Raw genomic sequence first — 17,364 nt, forward strand, 5'->3', positions numbered from 1 at the left:
TTAAGAATGCTCCTTGGGAGCCAGGCATGAGCCTTGTCCTGCTAAGTGAGCCCCAGGAAAGGAGAGCTTTGTGTTGTCCAGGCTGGCAGCAGCACAGGAGACAAAATTGATGCAGGGTAAAATATGACACTGTGACTGATTCCCTTCCCCTTCATGGTAAGATCTTAATCCTATCTGTCTTGGAGGACCCCAGAGATGCAGTTCCCCTCTCAGGGTGACATACAAATGCCTGTGTGAACACAGAGGGGCCTGGACAGGCTGGAGGGGTGGCTGTGGGCAAGCTCATGAGGTTCCACAAGGCACAGTGCAAGGTCCTGCACCTAGGTTGGAGAAATCCTTGGTACCAGTCCAGGCTGGGGGATGATGAGCTTGAGAGCAGCCCTGAGAGAAAAGGTCTTGGGGGTGCTGGGGGGAGAGAAGCTGGACAGGAGCCAGCAATGGGCACTGGCAGCACAGGAGGCCAAGGGCAGCCTGGGCTGCATCCAAAGCAGTGTGGCCAGAGCTGGAGAGAGAGGATCCTGCCCCTCTGCTCTGGGGAGACCTCACCTGCAGGGCTGGGGCCAGCTCTGGAGCCCTCAACACAGGAAGGACCTGGAGCTGCTGGAGAGGGTCCAGAGGAGGCCACAGAGATGATCAGAGGCTGGAGAACCTCTGCTGTGGGGACAGACTGGGAGAGCTGGGGCTGTTCAGCCTGGAGGAGAGAAGGCTCCAGGGAGCCCTTAGAGCTTTCAGTACCTGAAGCAGGTACAGGAGAGCTGGGGAGGGACCTTTGGCAAGGACTGGCAGTGACAGGACAAGGAACAAGGGTTGAAGCTCAAGGAGGGTAGATTGAGACTGGAAATGAGGAAGAAATTCTTGTCACTGGCACAGGCTGCCCAGGGAGGCTGTGGCTGCCCCCTCCCTGGAGGTGTTCAGGGCCAGGCTGGATGAAGCCTTGAGCAGGCTGTGCTGGTGGGAGGTGTCCTTGCCCATGGCAGGGGGCTGGAACTGGATGATCCTGAAGGTCCCTTCCAAGTCCAACCATTGTATGACTCTGAACCTTGCAGTGGTTGCCCTGTGCAGCAGCACCAGCATCATTTCTGTAGCTTGTCCTCTGTACCCATCACTTGGGAAGGGTCTTGCCCTGCTCTGTGTAACTGTCAGGAGTTCAGGGAGCAGTCAGGCTCTGGCTGGATGAGGTGGCTGCTGATGGCAGTGCTCTCATGTGGTGTGGGCTGGCTCCTCATGACTCCTGTCTCCTCCTTCCTTGCAGGTGGGCGGTATCCAACAGAGAGATGCTGATGGCACAGAACAGCTCCTTGGAGTTCAAACTGCACAGATTGTATTTCATTAGTTTGTTGATGGGGGGCACAGCAAACCAGAGAGAAGCCCTTCAGTATGCAAAGAACTTCCAGCCCTTTGCCCTCAACCATCAGAAAGGTGAGTTTGGGAAGGGCCCTCCCAGCACTGGGGTGAGGCACAGGTCACAGCCCAAATGCTTTGCTCTATTGTTTTGACTTTCATAGAATCATTAAGGTTGAAAAAGACCTTTGAGGTCACTGAGTCCCACTGTAACCCAGCTACCATGGCCACTGAACCATGTCTGAAGCACCACAGCTACAGCCTCTTGAACACCTCCAGGCATGGGGACTCCACCACCTCCCTGGGCAGCCTCTGCCAATCCCTGACCACTCCTGCAGCAAAGAAGTTTTTTCTCACTTCCAATCTAACCTCCCTCTGGCACAACTCCAGGCCATTTCCTCTCCTTCTGTCACCTGAGACTGGGGAGCAGAGCCCAACCCCCAGCTCACTGCAGCCTCCTCTCGGAGCTGTAGAGAGCAGTGAGGTCTCCCTCAGCCTCCTCTGCTCCACACCAAACACCCCCAGCTCCCTCAGCTGCTCCTCCCCAGCCCTCTTCTCCAGACCCTTCCCCAGCTTGATTACCTTTCTCTGGACCTGCTCCAGCCACTCAGTGTCCTTCTGGGAGTGAGGAGCCCAAACCTGACCCCAGGATTCAAGTGAATCCTCCCCTGTGCCACGCAGGCACAATCACTGTTCACCTGCCCTCCAGCCCCTCAGCAGCCTCACTGCTCCTCTCTGGACACCCCCAGCACCTCAGTGTGGTTTATTTTTGTCTTTAAGATGTGTAACCTGAGTCCTTACCAGCTGAGGGAAGTCCCTTTTTGTTTTTAAAGAGAGCCCAACAGAGCAATAGTGACTGGGATCTGGAGCAGGCCTGTGCCAGGCTGCAGGAATCCTCCTGCAGGAGTCACCTGCTGCTTTCTGCTGGGGGGGATGTGGAGAGAAATGAACCTTTGGAGTGGGGAATGGGGAAGATGGGAGTCAGGTGAACCACCTCAAGCTGAACCCAGCACAGCCTGGGGTTTTGGGTGCTGTGTGTGTCAGCAAGCTCACAGCAGAGCAAAGCTCCTTGGGTTTTGGGTGCTGTGTGTGTCTGCAAGCTCACAGCAGCACAAAGCTCCTTGGGTTTTGGGTGCTGTGTGTCTGCAGGCTCACAGCAGCACAAAGCTCCTTGGGTTTTGGGTGCTGTGTGTGTCTGCAAGCTCACAGCAGAGCAGAGCTCCTTGGGTTTTGGGTGCTGTGTGTCTGCAAGCTCACAGCAGAGCAAAGCTCTTGGGTTTTGGGTGCTGTGTGTGTCTGCAGGCTCACAGCAGCACAAAGCTCCTTGGGTTTTGGGTGCTGTGTGTGTCTGCAAGCTCACAGCAGAGCAGAGCTCCTTGGGTTTTGGGTGCTGTGTGTCTGCAAGCTCACAGCAGAGCAAAGCTCTTGGGTTTTGGGTGCTGTGTGTGTCTGCAGGCTCACAGCAGCACAAAGCTCCTTGGGTTTTGGGTGCTGTGTGTGTCTGCAGGCTCACAGCAGAGCAAAGCTCTTGGGTTTTGGGTGCTGTGTGTGTCTGCAGGCTCACAGCAGAGCAAAGCTCCTTGGGTTTTGGGTGCTGTGTGTGTCTGCAGGCTCACAGCAGAGCAAAGCTCCTTGGGTTTTGGGTGCTGTGTGTGTCTGCAAGCTCACAGCAGAGCAAAGCTCCTTGGGTTTTGGGTGCTGTGTGTGTCTGCAAGCTCACAGCAGAGCAAAGCTCCTTGGGTTTTGGGTGCTGTGTGTGTCTGCAAGCTCACAGCAGAGCAAAGCTCCTTGGGTTTTGGGTGCTGTGTGTGTCTGCAAGCTCACAGCAGAGCAAAGCTCCTTGGGTTTTGGGTGCTGTGTGTCTGCAAGCTCACAGCAGAGCAAAGCTCTTGGGTTTCGGGTGCTGTGTGTCTGCAAGCTCACAGCAGAGCAGAGCTCCTTGGGTTTTGGGTGCTGTGTGTGTCAGCAAGCTCACAGCAGAGCAAAGCTCCTTGGGTTTTGGGTGCTGTGTGTGTCTGCAGGCTCACAGCAGAGCAAAGCTCCTTGGGTTTTGGGTGCTGTGTGTCAGCAAGCTCACAGCAGAGCAAAGCTCCTTGGGTTTTGGGTGCTGTGTGTCAGCAAGCTCACAGCAGAGCAAAGCTCCTTGGGTTTTGGGTGCTGTGTGTCTGCAGGCTCACAGCAGAGCAGAGCTCCTTGGGTTTTGGGTGCTGTGTGTGTCAGCAAGCTCACAGCAGAGCAAAGCTCCTTGGGTTTTGGGTGCTGTGTGTGTCTGCAAGCTCACAGCAGCACAAAGCTCTTGGGTTTTGGGTGCTGTGTGTCTGCAAGCTCACAGCAGAGCAGAGCTCCTTGGGTTTTGGGTGCTGTGTGTCTGCAGGCTCACAGCAGAGCAAAGCTCCTTGGGTTTTGGGTGCTGTGTGTGTCTGCAGGCTCACAGCAGAGCAAAGCTCCTTGGGTTTTGGGTGCTGTGTGTGTCTGCAGGCTCACAGCAGAGCAAAGCTCCTTGGGTTTTGGGTGCTGTGTGTGTCTGCAAGCTCACAGCAGAGCAAAGCTCCTTGGGTTTTGGGTGCTGTGTGTGTCTGCAAGCTCACAGCAGAGCAAAGCTCCTTGGGTTTTGGGTGCTGTGTGTGTCTGCAAGCTCACAGCAGAGCAAAGCTCCTTGGGTTTTGGGTGCTGTGTGTGTCTGCAAGCTCACAGCAGAGCAAAGCTCCTTGGGTTTTGGGTGCTGTGTGTCTGCAAGCTCACAGCAGAGCAAAGCTCTTGGGTTTCGGGTGCTGTGTGTCTGCAAGCTCACAGCAGAGCAGAGCTCCTTGGGTTTTGGGTGCTGTGTGTGTCAGCAAGCTCACAGCAGAGCAAAGCTCCTTGGGTTTTGGGTGCTGTGTGTGTCTGCAGGCTCACAGCAGAGCAAAGCTCCTTGGGTTTTGGGTGCTGTGTGTCAGCAAGCTCACAGCAGAGCAAAGCTCCTTGGGTTTTGGGTGCTGTGTGTCAGCAAGCTCACAGCAGAGCAAAGCTCCTTGGGTTTTGGGTGCTGTGTGTGTCTGCAGGCTCACAGCAGAGCAGAGCTCCTTGGGTTTTGGGTGCTGTGTGTGTCAGCAAGCTCACAGCAGAGCAAAGCTCCTTGGGTTTTGGGTGCTGTGTGTGTCTGCAAGCTCACAGCAGCACAAAGCTCTTGGGTTTTGGGTGCTGTGTGTCTGCAAGCTCACAGCAGAGCAGAGCTCCTTGGGTTTTGGGTGCTGTGTGTCTGCAGGCTCACAGCAGAGCAAAGCTCCTTGGGTTTTGGGTGCTGTGTGTGTCTGCAGGCTCACAGCAGAGCAAAGCTCCTTGGGTTTTGGGTGCTGTGTGTGTCTGCAGGCTCACAGCAGAGCAAAGCTCCTTGGGTTTTGGGTGCTGTGTGTGTCTGCAGGCTCACAGCAGAGCAAAGCTCTTGGGTTTTGGGTGCTGTGTGTGTCTGCAGGCTCACAGCAGAGCAAAGCTCCTTGGGTTTTGGGTGCTGTGTGTCAGCAAGCTCACAGCAGAGCAAAGCTCCTTGGGTTTTGGGTGCTGTGTGTGTCTGCAGGCTCACAGCAGAGCAAAGCTCCTTGGGTTTTGGGTGCTGTGTGTGTCTGCAGGCTCACAGCAGAGCAAAGCTCCTTGGGTTTTGGGTGCTGTGTGTGTCTGCAGGCTCACAGCAGAGCAAAGCTCCTTGGGTTTTGGGTGCTGTGTGTCTGCAGGCTCACAGCAGAGCAAAGCTCTTGGGTTTTGGGTGCTGTGTGTCAGCAAGCTCACAGCAGAGCAAAGCTCCTTGGGTTTTGGGTGCTGTGTGTCAGCAAGCTCACAGCAGAGCAAAGCTCTTGGGTTTTGGGTGCTGTGTGTGTAAGCAAGCTCACAGCAGAGCAAAGCTCCTTGGGTTTTGGGTGCTGTGTGTGTCTGCAGGCTCACAGCAGAGCAAAGCTCCTTGGGTTTTGGGTGCTGTGTGTCTGCAAGCTCACAGCAGAGCAAAGCTCCTTGGGTTTTGGGTGCTGTGTGTCAGCAAGCTCACAGCAGAGCAAAGCTCCTTGGGTTTTGGGTGCTGTGTGTCAGCAAGCTCACAGCAGAGCAGAGCTCCTTGGGTTTTGGGTGCTGTGTGTCTGCAAGCTCACAGCAGAGCAAAGCTCCTTGGGTTTTGGGTGCTGTGTGTCAGCAAGCTCACAGCAGAGCAAAGCTCCTTGGGTTTTGGGTGCTGTGTGTCAGCAAGCTCACAGCAGAGCAAAGCTCCTTGGGTTTTGGGTGCTGTGTGTCAGCAAGCTCACAGCAGAGCAAAGCTCTTGGGTTTTGGGTGCTGTGTGTCAGCAAGCTCACAGCAGAGCAGAGCTCCTTGGGTTTTGGGTGCTGTGTGTCAGCAAGCTCACAGCAGAGCAAAGCTCCTTGGGTTTTGGGTGCTGTGTGTGTCTGCAGGCTCACAGCAGAGCAAAGCTCCTTGGGTTTTGGGTGCTGTGTGTGTCTGCAGGCTCACAGCAGAGCAAAGCTCCTTGGGTTTTGGGTGCTGTGTGTGTCTGCAGGCTCACAGCAGAGCAAAGCTCCTTGGGTTTTGGGTGCTGTGTGTCTGCAGGCTCACAGCAGAGCAAAGCTCCTTGGGTTTTGGGTGCTGTGTGTCAGCAAGCTCACAGCAGCACAAAGCTCCTTGGGTTTTGGGTGCTGTGTGTGTCTGCAGGCTCACAGCAGAGCAAAGCTCCTTGGGTTTTGGGTGCTGTGTGTCAGCAAGCTCACAGCAGAGCAAAGCTCCTTGGGTTTTGGGTGCTGTGTGTCAGCAAGCTCACAGCAGAGCAAAGCTCCTTGCAGGCAGTCGCTGCCCTGCAGCCTGTCTGCACTGGAGCTGCCTGCCCTGGGGGGCTGGAGCTGTTTAGCAGAGGTGAGGCTGTGGTTGGTTTGGGGGTCTGCCTGTTTGCCTGGGACAGGTGGAAGTGCAGGCAGGAGGTTTTCTTGCTGGTGTCATGTAAGTGTTGCTGGTCCCTCTCAGATATCCAGGTGCTGATGGGCAGCCTGGTGTACCTGCGGCAGGGCATAGAGAACTCGCCCTACGTTCACCTGCTCGATGCCAACCAGTGGGCAGACATCTGTGACATCTTCACAAGGGATGCCTGTGCCCTCCTGGGGCTCTCTGTGGAATCACCTCTCAGTGTTAGGTATGCTGCTTTCCACTTGCCTTTCAGACCAGGTGCATGCTGCTTTGGTTTCTGTTCACTTGCTGAGGACACACTCTGCCTCTGAGCAGCAGTCTGATGTGGCCTGTGTTAAATAAAGTCTGTAGCTAGAGTGAGCTCTAACAACAGTGGCATTGATCTGAAATCAGAAGCTCCCATGGGCTGGGCTTCACCCTCTACCTTTGCAGCTCAAGAGGAATCATTCTTGGATGGATTAAGACTTCCATGGATTTGACAGCAGTGTGGAAGCTGAGGGTGGCCATCAGGCAGCTATTCCTACAGCAAAGGTGTGAGAGCTGGCCCTGCTCTTCACCTGGAAACTGGGGCCAGGCTTTGCCTGGTGTTTGGTCATTTTAATCCACACCATTTCACCTCTCTTCCCCATAGAAGAATGCTTTAGAGTTGTGTTAGCATTGCAGCTGCTGGACTTAACCTTTGCAGAGGGGAAGGAGGCACTGGCAAGTTCAGCAGCACATCTGACACTGTAGGAGCTGTGGGAAATGTGAAGGTGAACCAGCTGAGCCTTCTAGCTTCTCTGGAGATGAACCAAACCGTTCCCCCAGTTACTCTCACCTGATGGTTTAACTTTCATCTCAGACATTAAGCAGACAGCAAATCATGTCTCCTGCTGGGCTGGGTTTGGTTCTTGGCAGAAGTTTCACTGGCTCTTTCTGCTTCTGGGTTTGGCTTTTTCTCCCAATCTTATTAATAAGCTTCTGTGCTTAGTTTAGAGCTCTTAAAACGCTCTAAGGTTTTGCTTGCTGGCCTCTCTGTCACAGAGCACAGCAGAAGCAGGAGAGGAGGAGCACTGCCAGGTTGTTTCTCCAGGAAGCCTTGGGAGTTCCAGCTTAGGAATTTCACAGCTACCTAAAGCTTCATCTCTTTTGGCTGCAGCCCAGTTAACAGCAATCCTTCACATTTGGATTGCTCACACCCTGACCCCAGTGCAGCTGGCAGTGCAGTTGGCCAGGAGGTTGGCAGTGAAGTGGGAAGCCCCTGCTCCTGCTGCTGCCGTTGGGGCTGGGGCCGGTGTCGTGCCCGGCGTGCCGCCGCTGGCACCGGTGTGTGCCCCGTGCAGGCAGCACTGCTGCTCTGGTCACTGACAGGCTGGGCTGAGCTGGGCTGAGTGCTGCCAGGAGCTAACCAGCCTGAAGTCAAAGCCCTGCTCTAGCAAAGCTTGCTTACTGCAGCATGGGCACTTCTCTGAAGGCTGGTGGGTTTCGCCAGGATTTGTCTAAGCCCAGACAGGCCTCGAGGTGTGAGTTACTGCATGGAGTCAGGGGAAGAACTTGTCCTGGAGAGGCCATGGTGCAGGCTCTTGAGGCCAGCAGGGCACTGTTGGACTTTGTTTACCTGAGTTGTGGCACTCTAGAGAGCTCCTGCAGAGATGTGTTCACAGAGAGCCTTTAAAGCAGCAGTGCCTTTATTTCTACAAACCCTGCTTGTCTGAGCTTCCCACAGGGCCAGCAGAGGTCACACTCAGGGCTGAAATCCCCAAAGGGCAGGGATGAAAGTGGCCCTGCTGGATGGGGGGGAGGTGAGTATTTACTGAATTTAAGCAAGAGACCCAGGGGTGTCAGGTGCAGCCCTCCCAGGTAAACTAGCCAGAAGGTTCCTGCACAAACAAAGCCAAGGGGCAGAAGGGAGATGAAGGTTGTGACCTTTGTAGACAAGGAGCAATCTGCCAGAGAGACAGAGCAGGTTGATACCAAGGCCAAAGCTGCTTTCTGTTGCTGGTGATTTCCAGGCCTATAGTGTTGCCATTAGCCTTAAATCCATCCAAGCACCTGGGGATTCAGTGCCATTTTCCCTTCTGGAACCTAGTGACATAAGTTCTGGCAGTTGGTGACTCCCAGAGCAGGCTGAGCTGTCAGCACACTACCCTTCAGTTGCATGCTGCCACCCTGCTTACAAGTGGTGGTTTCCTTCCTTCACTTGCCTTCCTGTGTTTGTTCTACCTGTGTGTTGTTGATTCAGGGTGCAAGTGGAAGGAGACATTTGCTTACCTGCTAGTCAGCTGTAATGAAAACTCTGAGCAGACTCCTGAGCTGCATCACGCTCCCCTAGTTGAGAGCAGCCACCTATGCATCACCATCTTCCTCCTGTGCAGCACAAACTCAAGGCAGGTGGTATAAAGATCAGCTCATTGTTGTTTCTAGTCCAGCATGTGGTGCCTGATACAGGGGAGCTGATAACCTGTCCCCAGACTCTTGTTGTTAGGCATGAAGGGAGCTCAGGAGTACAGGCAAGGGCTGAGTGAGGCAGCAGCAGCTAATGTTTAAAGTCAGCAGACATCACAGGCTGCTTTCCTGTGTGCTAACCTTGCCTCTCTCTGCAGTTTTTCAGCAGGTTGTGTAGCATTACCAGCTCTGATTAACATCAAGGCTGTGATTGAGCAGAGGCAGTGCACAGGAGTTTGGAACCAGAAGGACGAGCTGCCGGTGAGTGGATGCTGGGCTGGGCCAGGGCAGCTTTCTAGCAGGGAATGCTGCTCTCAGTTTTCTGTGCTGCCAAACATTAGAGGATGTCCTACAGGCTGCCCCCTCCACCAGCTCTGGGGCTTGAGGCTTCCTACTGGACAGAGGCCTTGGGGTCTGTGCCCCAGGCCAAGGGATGTGGCTGCTGCTTCCCATTTGTAGGCTGAGCCAGCAGTGAAGCTGGACAGGAATGGCAGACACCCCCATGCCCCCCAGGACACTGGCACAGTGTCACCCACAAACCACAGCTGCATAGAGCTCATTGATAGAGAGCCATGGGATCTCCCTCCTGCTTGGCTGGTGCAGACTGAGCTGCACTGGTGAAAGCACACAGGGGGCGCTCTGCACTGCCTGTCCATGGACCCTCAAACACTGCCATGGCACATCTGACTCTTCCTGGCCATTCCTCCCCAGTCCCTTTCCCCTGCACAGCCCTCCTGCAGTCTGTGAGGTTCTGCTGTGCCTCTCCCCTGAGACCTCAGCTTTGCATTCTTGCCTGCTGCACAGCCCAGCTTTGGTGGCAGCTGCTTGGTGACCAGCATGGTCCCCAGGTTGTTTCTTGTTGCTGGCTCCATTACATTTGTCTGTCATGGATTGCCATAGCCTGGGATTTGCTGCCTTTCCCCCCTTCCCCTGTCTCTGCCCCCCCAGCAGAGAGTCCCTCAAATCCCCTAGCCCACCCTTCATTCCCTCAGCAGGCATTGCTCAGAGTGCTGTAGGGGCCTGCTCCAGCTTGAGCCAGTGCAGCCTGGCAGGCTTCGAGCTCTCAGGTTGGTTTGCTGCTCCCCTCATCCCTTGTTACCCCCCTTTCACCCTCACCAGACAAATGCTCCCAGTGTCCACTCAGCTGAGCACCTGAGGTGTTTCTGTGCAACTGGAAAGGGAATGCATGCCCCTGGGAAGCAGTCACCTCCTCTAGCCAGGCTCCAGCTCTGCTCATGGGCTGCTTTGCAGTGACTTTGTCAGGCAGATAGGAGAGGAAGGAGTTAGTGCCACATCTGGGGACGTGGGGACTGAATTGGGATGCTTCCAGCACTACTGCTCTGTGTCAGCTGAGCTGAAGTTCAGTTGTGCTGAAGCCCCAGTTTCCCTTTCTAGCTCTTTGCAGGTGTGTGTAGCTCTCCAGTGGCCTGCTCTTCATTTGAACAGCAAACCTGTTCAGTGCAAGCTGGGCATGAGCTGGGTTAGCCTCTTGGAAGAGATCAATTTAGAGTGTAATTACCTGTGGTGAGATTTTCTCAGCTACATTTTCTGTCACACTGAGAATGTCACCTCTGAGTGTGGCAGGTTCATGCCCTGCCATCTAGCCAGGGAGCATTTGGGAGCATTTGCTGTCAGCTGGAGCTCAGTTAATAACACACTCAGCTCTAACACCCTAATGCAAGCCTCCTTGCAGGAGGGGCCTGAGCCTGTACTGCTCAGGCAGCATTGTGCAAAGTCTGAGATTAAGCAGCATGAAAAGATGATAAGGTCAGGTTTTGGGCAAGGTTAAGCCTGTCAGAGCCAGGAGCCTGGGGTACAGAAGCTGTGCTTTGAGTTCAGTTCTCAGTCAACCCCTGAAGTCCCAGAGCCATTCTTCTGTCAGATGTGCCCTGTCTGAAGTCATCCTGTCCTGGGGGTGGGAGTTGTGCCTCAGTGTCTTCTGTGTTGGTACTGAAAAGAAATGGGTCTGCTGCACTTCTCTACTGCCATGGCAGCCTTGGCAGAGGCTTCCAAGAAGCTGCAGAGCATTGGCAGAGTCAATCCAGGGCTCTTTCTCTTTACTCTCTCTTTTCACCCCCTTTAAATGAGATGTGCCATCTAAACCCCTTTGGAAATCCCTGCCCAGGCAATACAGGAAGTCTTGCTGGGTCATCAGCTTGGTTTTCATGCCAGAGCTTCCATCTGCCCTTGGCATGGTGCGGTGCTGTGGTGGGGGTGGGAGAAGCAGCAGGCATCACCATTCCAGGAATCCTGCCTGGGGCACTGTCAGGCAGGGATTTCTCTGCCTGCACCTGGGGTGGTGAAACCTCTGGAGTATGAGCCATGACCTAAAGGGATAACTGTCTGAGATAATTGTTAACCTTGATTTGCTCTCACAGATTGAAGTGGACCTGGGGAAGAAGTGTTGGTACCATTCCATATTTGCCTGTCCCATCCTCCGGCAGCAAACGACAGATAACAACCCCCCCATGAAGCTAGTCTGTGGCCACATTATATCCAGAGATGCTTTGAATAAAATGTTTAATGGCAGCAAGTAAGTACCATGCTCCTGTTGCACACAGTCTTAGGGCAGAAGGCTGAGTTTCAGGCAAGCTGAATTCCTAAGCCCAGGATGGGTGAGAGCTGCTGAATCGTGGAGGGTGACCCAAAAGACAGACAAGCTGGGCTGAGGCACTGCAATAGACTAGACTAGACTAGACCTTCAAGATCATCCTGTCCAACCCATCAACCAACACCACCTAATCAACTAACCCATGGCACCAAGCACTCTGTCAAGTCTCCTCCTGAACACCTCCAGTGATGGTGACTCCACCACCTCCCTGGGCAGCACATTCCCATGGGCAATCACTCTCTCTGTGTAGAACTTCCTCCTGACCTCCAGCCTGAACCTTCCCTGGTGCAGCCTGAGACTGTGTCCTCTTGTTCTGGTGCTGGCTGCCTGGGAGAAGAGACCAACCTCTGCCTGTCTACAACCTCCCTTCAGGTAGTTGTAGAGAGCAAGGAGGTCACCCCTGAGCCTCCTCTTCTCCAGGCTAAGCAACCCCAGCTCCCTCAGCCTCTCCTCACAGGGCTGTGCTCCAGACCCCTCCCCAGCTTTGTTGCCCTTCTCTGGACTCGTTCCAGCAAGTCAACCTCCTTCCTAAACTGAGGGGCCCAGAACTGGACACAGGACTCGAGGTGTGGCCTAACCAGTGCTGAGCACAGGGCAGAATGACCTCCCTGCTCCTGCTGGCCACACTGTTCCTGATGCAGGCCAGGGTGCCATTGGCCCTCCTGAGGTGGAAAATGATAGTACATGAAGGAATGCAGCCAGCAGGGGGGGTCTGCAAGGTGTGACAATGACTCTGCTGTCAGATGGAGGCTTTTCTAGGGTTTCTCATTGGGAGCAAGGTTAGTAATGCATGAGACAGCCTTTAAAACCTCTGGGGCAATGGCTTCTGAACTGAACAGGTAGCTGAATTATCACAGAATGGCAGGGGCTGGAAGGGAGCTCCAGAGCTCACCCAGTCCAAGCCCCTGCCAGGACAGGGCACCCAGGGCAGGGCACCCAGAACACATCCGGGGGGGCTGGAAAGGCTCCAGAGCAGGAGACTCCACAACCTCTCTGGGCAGCCTGCTTCAGGCTCCAGCAGCCTCACACCAGAGAAATTTCTCCTCATGTTGAGGTGGAACCTCCTGGCTTCCAGCTTGTCCCTGCTGTGCCTTGTGCTGTCCCTGGGCACCACCAAGCAGAGCCTGGCCCCTTCCTCCTGACCCCAGCCCTCAGCTATTGACAGACATTGATCAGATCCCTCTCAGCCTTCTCCTCTCCACACCAATCAGCCCCAGGGCTCTCAGTCTCTCTTCACAGCAGAGCTCTTCCACTCCCTTCAGCATCTTGGTAATCTTTGTTGGACTCTCTCGAGCAGCTCTCTGTCTCTTGAACTGGGGGAGCCCCAAAGTGGACACAGATTGTAGCTGTGGTCTCAGCAGGGCAGAGCAGAGGGGCAGCAGAACCTCCCCAGCCCTGCTGGCCACCTTCAATATCCATTGGGGTGCCTGCAGGTTTTTGGGAAGGAGGAAATGGGAATCAGAGCTGTGCAGGTCTCCTTGAGGAGGATCTAGTGGCACTTTGGGCTGGCTATCTGCAGCTGCATGGAGGCTGGCAGCCTAATTTGGAGCAATCAGTTGTTTGGCAGAACCCAGCATGGAAATGTTGAGTGGTGTGGCTGTTAGGAAAGCCCCAGGCTGTGCCTTCATGGGGACTTCAGTCATTTAAAGTCACTAAACTTGCTGCTGCCTTATTCCTCTGCACTGGAAGGTAGAGATGGGGAGCAGAATGAAGCTCCCCTAAATCCAAGAGGAGATGGGGAGTGACTTGCTGCAGCACTTACACAAGTCTGTGGGTCTGCTCATGGCTTGGGTGGGTGGACACCTCCCTGGATAAGAGAGGGTAGGAATGGCCAGGCACAGTGTGGTGAAGAATGGAGCTAAATCCAGTTGGTGGGCAGTCCCCAGGGCTCAGTGCTGGGCCCAGCTGTCTTCTCACTCTCTACAACTCCCTGAGAGGAGGCTGGGCTGAGGTGGGTGTTGCTTTCTTCTCCCTAGTAACAAGGGACAGGACATGAGTTGCACCAGGGGAGGCTTAAGTTGGACTTCAGAAGAAACTTCTTGACTGAAAGGGTTCTCAACTGGAACAGGCTGCACAGGGAGGTGGTTGAATCCTCAGCCCTGGAGGTGTTTCACAGAGAGAGAGAGCTGTGGTGCTGAAGGCCATGGCTTAGCCCCAGCCTTGGCAGGGTTAGAGAAGGGTTGGGCTGAATGCTCTGAAAGGCCTTTTCCAACCCAAATGATTTTATTTTACTGTCCCCAGCCATTCATTTCTGATGCTTTCACTGAACAGCTCTAGTGACCTCACAGCTCAGACAGTATTAACTTGGGAGTGGTGAAAGGCCAGGACCTAGAGTTTGGGGGAAATGGAGCAGTGCTAGAAGAGATACTGCAAGCAGGTGGAATTGTCAGTGGAGACCTTGGCAGGGAGGCAAGGCTGAGCTCTCTGGTGACTGCCTGCAGGAGCTAAGAGGGTTGTAAAATCCCAGCCTTTTGGGAACCTGGCAGTAAAACCCAGGGAATGCTGAGGAATGCAGGGGGGAAGCTCCTAGCCTGTTCAGAAAGACTAAAATGCAAAGCCTACCCCAGGAGCAGCAGGGAGAGATGAATCATGGAGAGCAGTATTTCAGAGGTGTGTGGGTGAAAGGTGGGAGAGAAGATAATGAGAGGTGGTGGATGCCTGCTCCCTGGGGGTGTTCAGAGCCAGGCTGGATGAGGCCTTGAGCAGCCTGGTCTAGTGAGAGGTGTCTCTGCCTGCTGTGGGGGCATTGGAGCAGATGATCTGTAAGGTCCCTTCCAACCTAAGCCATGGAGTCTCCTCTGGAGCCATTCAGAACTCACCCGGATGTGTTCCTGTGTGCCCTGCCCTGGCAGGGGGCTGGACTGGGTGATCTCTGGAGGTCCCTTCCAAGCCCTGGTGTTCTGTGATCCTGAGCTTGGCTGTCCTGGAGCCAGGGAAGGCCGTGTGGCTGCAGAGGGCGGTGCTGGGGAGGGGCTGCCTCTGGCACTGCTGCCATTCTCACCCTTGTCTTTGTCCCCAGGTTAAAATGCCCCTACTGCCCGATGGAGCAGAGCCCTGGAGATGCCAAGCAGATCTTTTTCTGAAGGACAGCTCCGTGGTGCAGTTTGTAAGTGACGCTGTGGAGCCGAGGTGCAGCTGGGGAGCACACAGCCATGCTGGCTGCGCCTCTGCGGCCGCCTGGGGACCCCTGCGCTCCGCCAGGAAACCCTCCGGAAGCTTGGCCAACATTTAGTCTCTGCAACCCCCAGTGGAAATGCTACACAAATATTATTACCATAGGGCTTTACTCTACTCTTGGTCTCCATACCTGATCAAGTTACTACACCAGCAGCTGTCATTGGATGCAGGTTTTTGTACTTAACTATATGGTGACTGTTTACTTTTTAAAGGCAGAAATGGATCCGCCCCTCCCCCCCCCCCCCCCCCAGTTTAATATCCTTCCTGCTCTGATTCTATCATTCTATTGATAACTTTCACATTAGAGAATGTTTGTGGAAGATTTTATTTCCTGCCACCTGTACATAAAATGCAAGGCAAATACTGCAGAACCCCACCCCCCCCCAAGCCCAACCGCCCCACCGGGTTTGATAAGTTGGAGAGTGGCCCTGGGACTGATTTGTACTTTTCTGGCTGAGGAAGCTGTGATATATTCTGAGATTTGTGGTTTTCTTTCAAAGGTTTTTTCAAACTTTTACATAGAATTCAAAGTAAATGTGCATATATATATATATATATATAAAGTCTATGAAAATCTATTAGCCTCCAGGGGCTGCCTGTTGAGATCCATCACTGAGTCCTGAGGGTGGTGCTGGAGCAGAGAGGGGAGTGGGCAGTCCTGCCCCTTTGGGTTTTCAGGCTCCAGAAGTGTTTGTGTAAGAGAACCTTCAATAAATTCTGAAGTGGAACTGCCTGCAGTCAATGGCATTTTGCTCTCTGGCCTCTGTAGTCCTGTTCCTTGAGCTCTGTGTGCAGGGTCAGGCTCTCAGTGTCACCTTGCTGTGTAGTTTGATAGTCCTTACGGTGTGCTATTTATAAACAGTTATCCAACCCCAACCAGTTGTAGCAGTATTCATTGTTCAGTGGGGGCAAAGCATGTTCTGGTGCACTCTGACCATAGCTCTGCCCTGGGCAGAGCTCAGCCCTACAGCAGTCACTGGCAGGTAGTAAGTTTTCTGTAGCCTGAGAACACTTTGCTTCTAGCCTTGTTTTTGTAGTAGAACCTTGCTGCCACTGCCCTTTCCCTGCTCCATTGACGAGGTCAGAGATGTAGACCCTGACAGTGAAATCTTCTCTAGTGTGCATAGATTTGTGCGTGTTGCCCTGTCCCACACAAGGCAGGCAGAGCTGCAGGGGGAGTTCCGGTGTCTGCAGTGCAAACGAGCCCCCAGCTGAGCTGCTTGGGCTGGCTGCTGCCAGCCTGGTTGCTCCCTGGCACAACACACTGCGGCGGAGAGCAGCGCAAGAGTGCGGCAGAGAGCGGCGCAAGAGTGCAGAGGAGAGCGGCGCAAGAGTGCAGAGGAGAGAGGCGTGGGGCTGCGGTGGAGAGCGGCGCAAGAGTGCAGAGGAGAGTGGCGCAAGAGTGCGGCGGAGAGAGGTGCGGGGCTGCGGAGGAGAGTGGCGCAAGAGTGCGGCGGAGAGAGGTGCGGGGCTGCGGAGGAGAGTGGCGCAAGAGTGCGGCGGAGAGAGGTGCGGGGCTGCGGAGGAGAGTGGCGCAAGAGTGCGGCGGAGAGAGGCGCGGGGCTGCGGAGGAGAGTGGCGCAAGAGTGCGGCGGAGAGAGGCGCGGGGCTGCGGAGGAGAGTGGCGCAAGAGTGCGGCGGAGAGCGGCACAAGAGTGCAGAGGAGAGCGGCGCGGGGCTGCGGCGGAGAGCAGCGCAAGAGTGCGGAGGAGAGCGGCACAAGAGTGCAGAGGAGAGCGGCGCGGGGCTGCGGCGGAGAGCGGCGCAAGAGTGCAGAGGAGAGCGGCGCAAGAGTGCAGAGGAGAGCGGCGCAAGAGTGCAGAGGAGAGCGGCGCGGGGCTGCGGCGGAGAGCGGCGCAAGAGTGCGGCGGAGAGCGGCACAAGAGTGCAGAGGAGAGCGGCGCGGGGCTGCGGCGGAGAGCGGCGCAAGAGTGCAGTGGAGAGCGTCGTGGGGCTGTGGAGGAGAGCGCCGCGGGGCTGCGGCATAGAGTGGCGCATGAGTGCGGCGGAGAGTGGCGCCGGCCTGCAGTGGAGAGCGGCACAAGAATGCAGAGGAGTGTGGCGCAGGGATGCAGTGGAGAGCGGCGCATGAGTGCAGAGGAGAGCAGCGCCGGCCTGCAGTGGAGAGCAGCACAGGAGTGCAGAGGAGCGCGGTGTGGGGCTGCAGAGGAGCACGGTGTGGGGCTGCAGAGGAGCGCGGTGTGGGGCTGCAGAGGAGCGCGGTGTGGGGCTGCAGAGGAGCGCGGTGTGGGGCTGCAGAGGAGCGCGGTGTGGGGCTGCAGAGGAGCACGGTGTGGGGCTGCAGAGGAGCGCGGTGTGGGGCTGCAGAGGAGCGCGGTGTGGGGCTGCGGAGGAGCGCGGTGCGGGGCTGCAGAGGAGCGCGGTGCGGGGCTGCGGAGGAGCGCGGTGTGGGGCTGCGGAGGAGCGCGGTGTGGGGCTGCAGAGGAGCGCGGCGCAAGAGTGTGGAGGAGCGCGGCGCTGCTGCCTGCTGAAACCGCCAGTAAATGGGCGAGGAGATGAATTGCCAGCCAGGCTTCTGGTCTTGCTGAAATGGCTTTTAACCCTTTCTTAGGAGTGGAGTTTTGAGTTCTGCTGCCCCTCTGCTCTGCCCTGCTGAGACCACAGCTGCAATGCTGTGTCCAGTTTGGGGCTCCCCAGCTCAAGAGAGACAGAGAGCTGCTGGAGAGAGTGCAGGGGAGGCTATGAGGATGCTGAAGGGAGTGGAAGAGCTCTGCTGTGAAGAGAGACTGAGAGCCCTGGGGCTGATTGGTGTGGAGAGGAGAAGGCTGAGAGGGAGCTGATCAATGTCTGTCAATAGCTGAGAGGTGGGGGTCAGGAGGAAGGGGCCAGGACATTCTTGGTGGTGTCCAGGGACAGGACAAGGACCAACAGGGGCAAG

At 55.4% G+C, this 17,364-nt stretch overlaps 1 protein-coding gene across 1 annotated transcript in view; it reads left to right on the forward strand.

Moving 5' to 3' along the window:
* The window catches only part of RMND5A (required for meiotic nuclear division 5 homolog A), a 39,018-nt gene extending 23,677 nt beyond the window's left edge, over positions 1 to 15,341 (forward strand). Inside the window, exons 5-9 of the mRNA XM_068167611.1 lie at positions 1,253 to 1,419; positions 6,314 to 6,479; positions 8,836 to 8,938; positions 11,056 to 11,210; positions 14,308 to 15,341. Of these exons, the coding sequence (XP_068023712.1) occupies positions 1,253 to 1,419; positions 6,314 to 6,479; positions 8,836 to 8,938; positions 11,056 to 11,210; positions 14,308 to 14,371 (655 nt within the window). The 3' untranslated portion in view covers positions 14,372 to 15,341. The remainder of the gene's footprint in view (positions 1 to 1,252; positions 1,420 to 6,313; positions 6,480 to 8,835; positions 8,939 to 11,055; positions 11,211 to 14,307) is intronic.
* The last annotated feature ends 2,023 nt before the right edge of the window (positions 15,342 to 17,364 follow it).

This window comes from Melanerpes formicivorus, unplaced genomic scaffold (genome assembly GCF_026170545.1).
Source record: "Melanerpes formicivorus ecotype bairdi unplaced genomic scaffold, bMelFor1.0.p_v2 SCAF_121, whole genome shotgun sequence".
Classification (NCBI taxonomy): domain Eukaryota; kingdom Metazoa; phylum Chordata; class Aves; order Piciformes; family Picidae; genus Melanerpes; species Melanerpes formicivorus.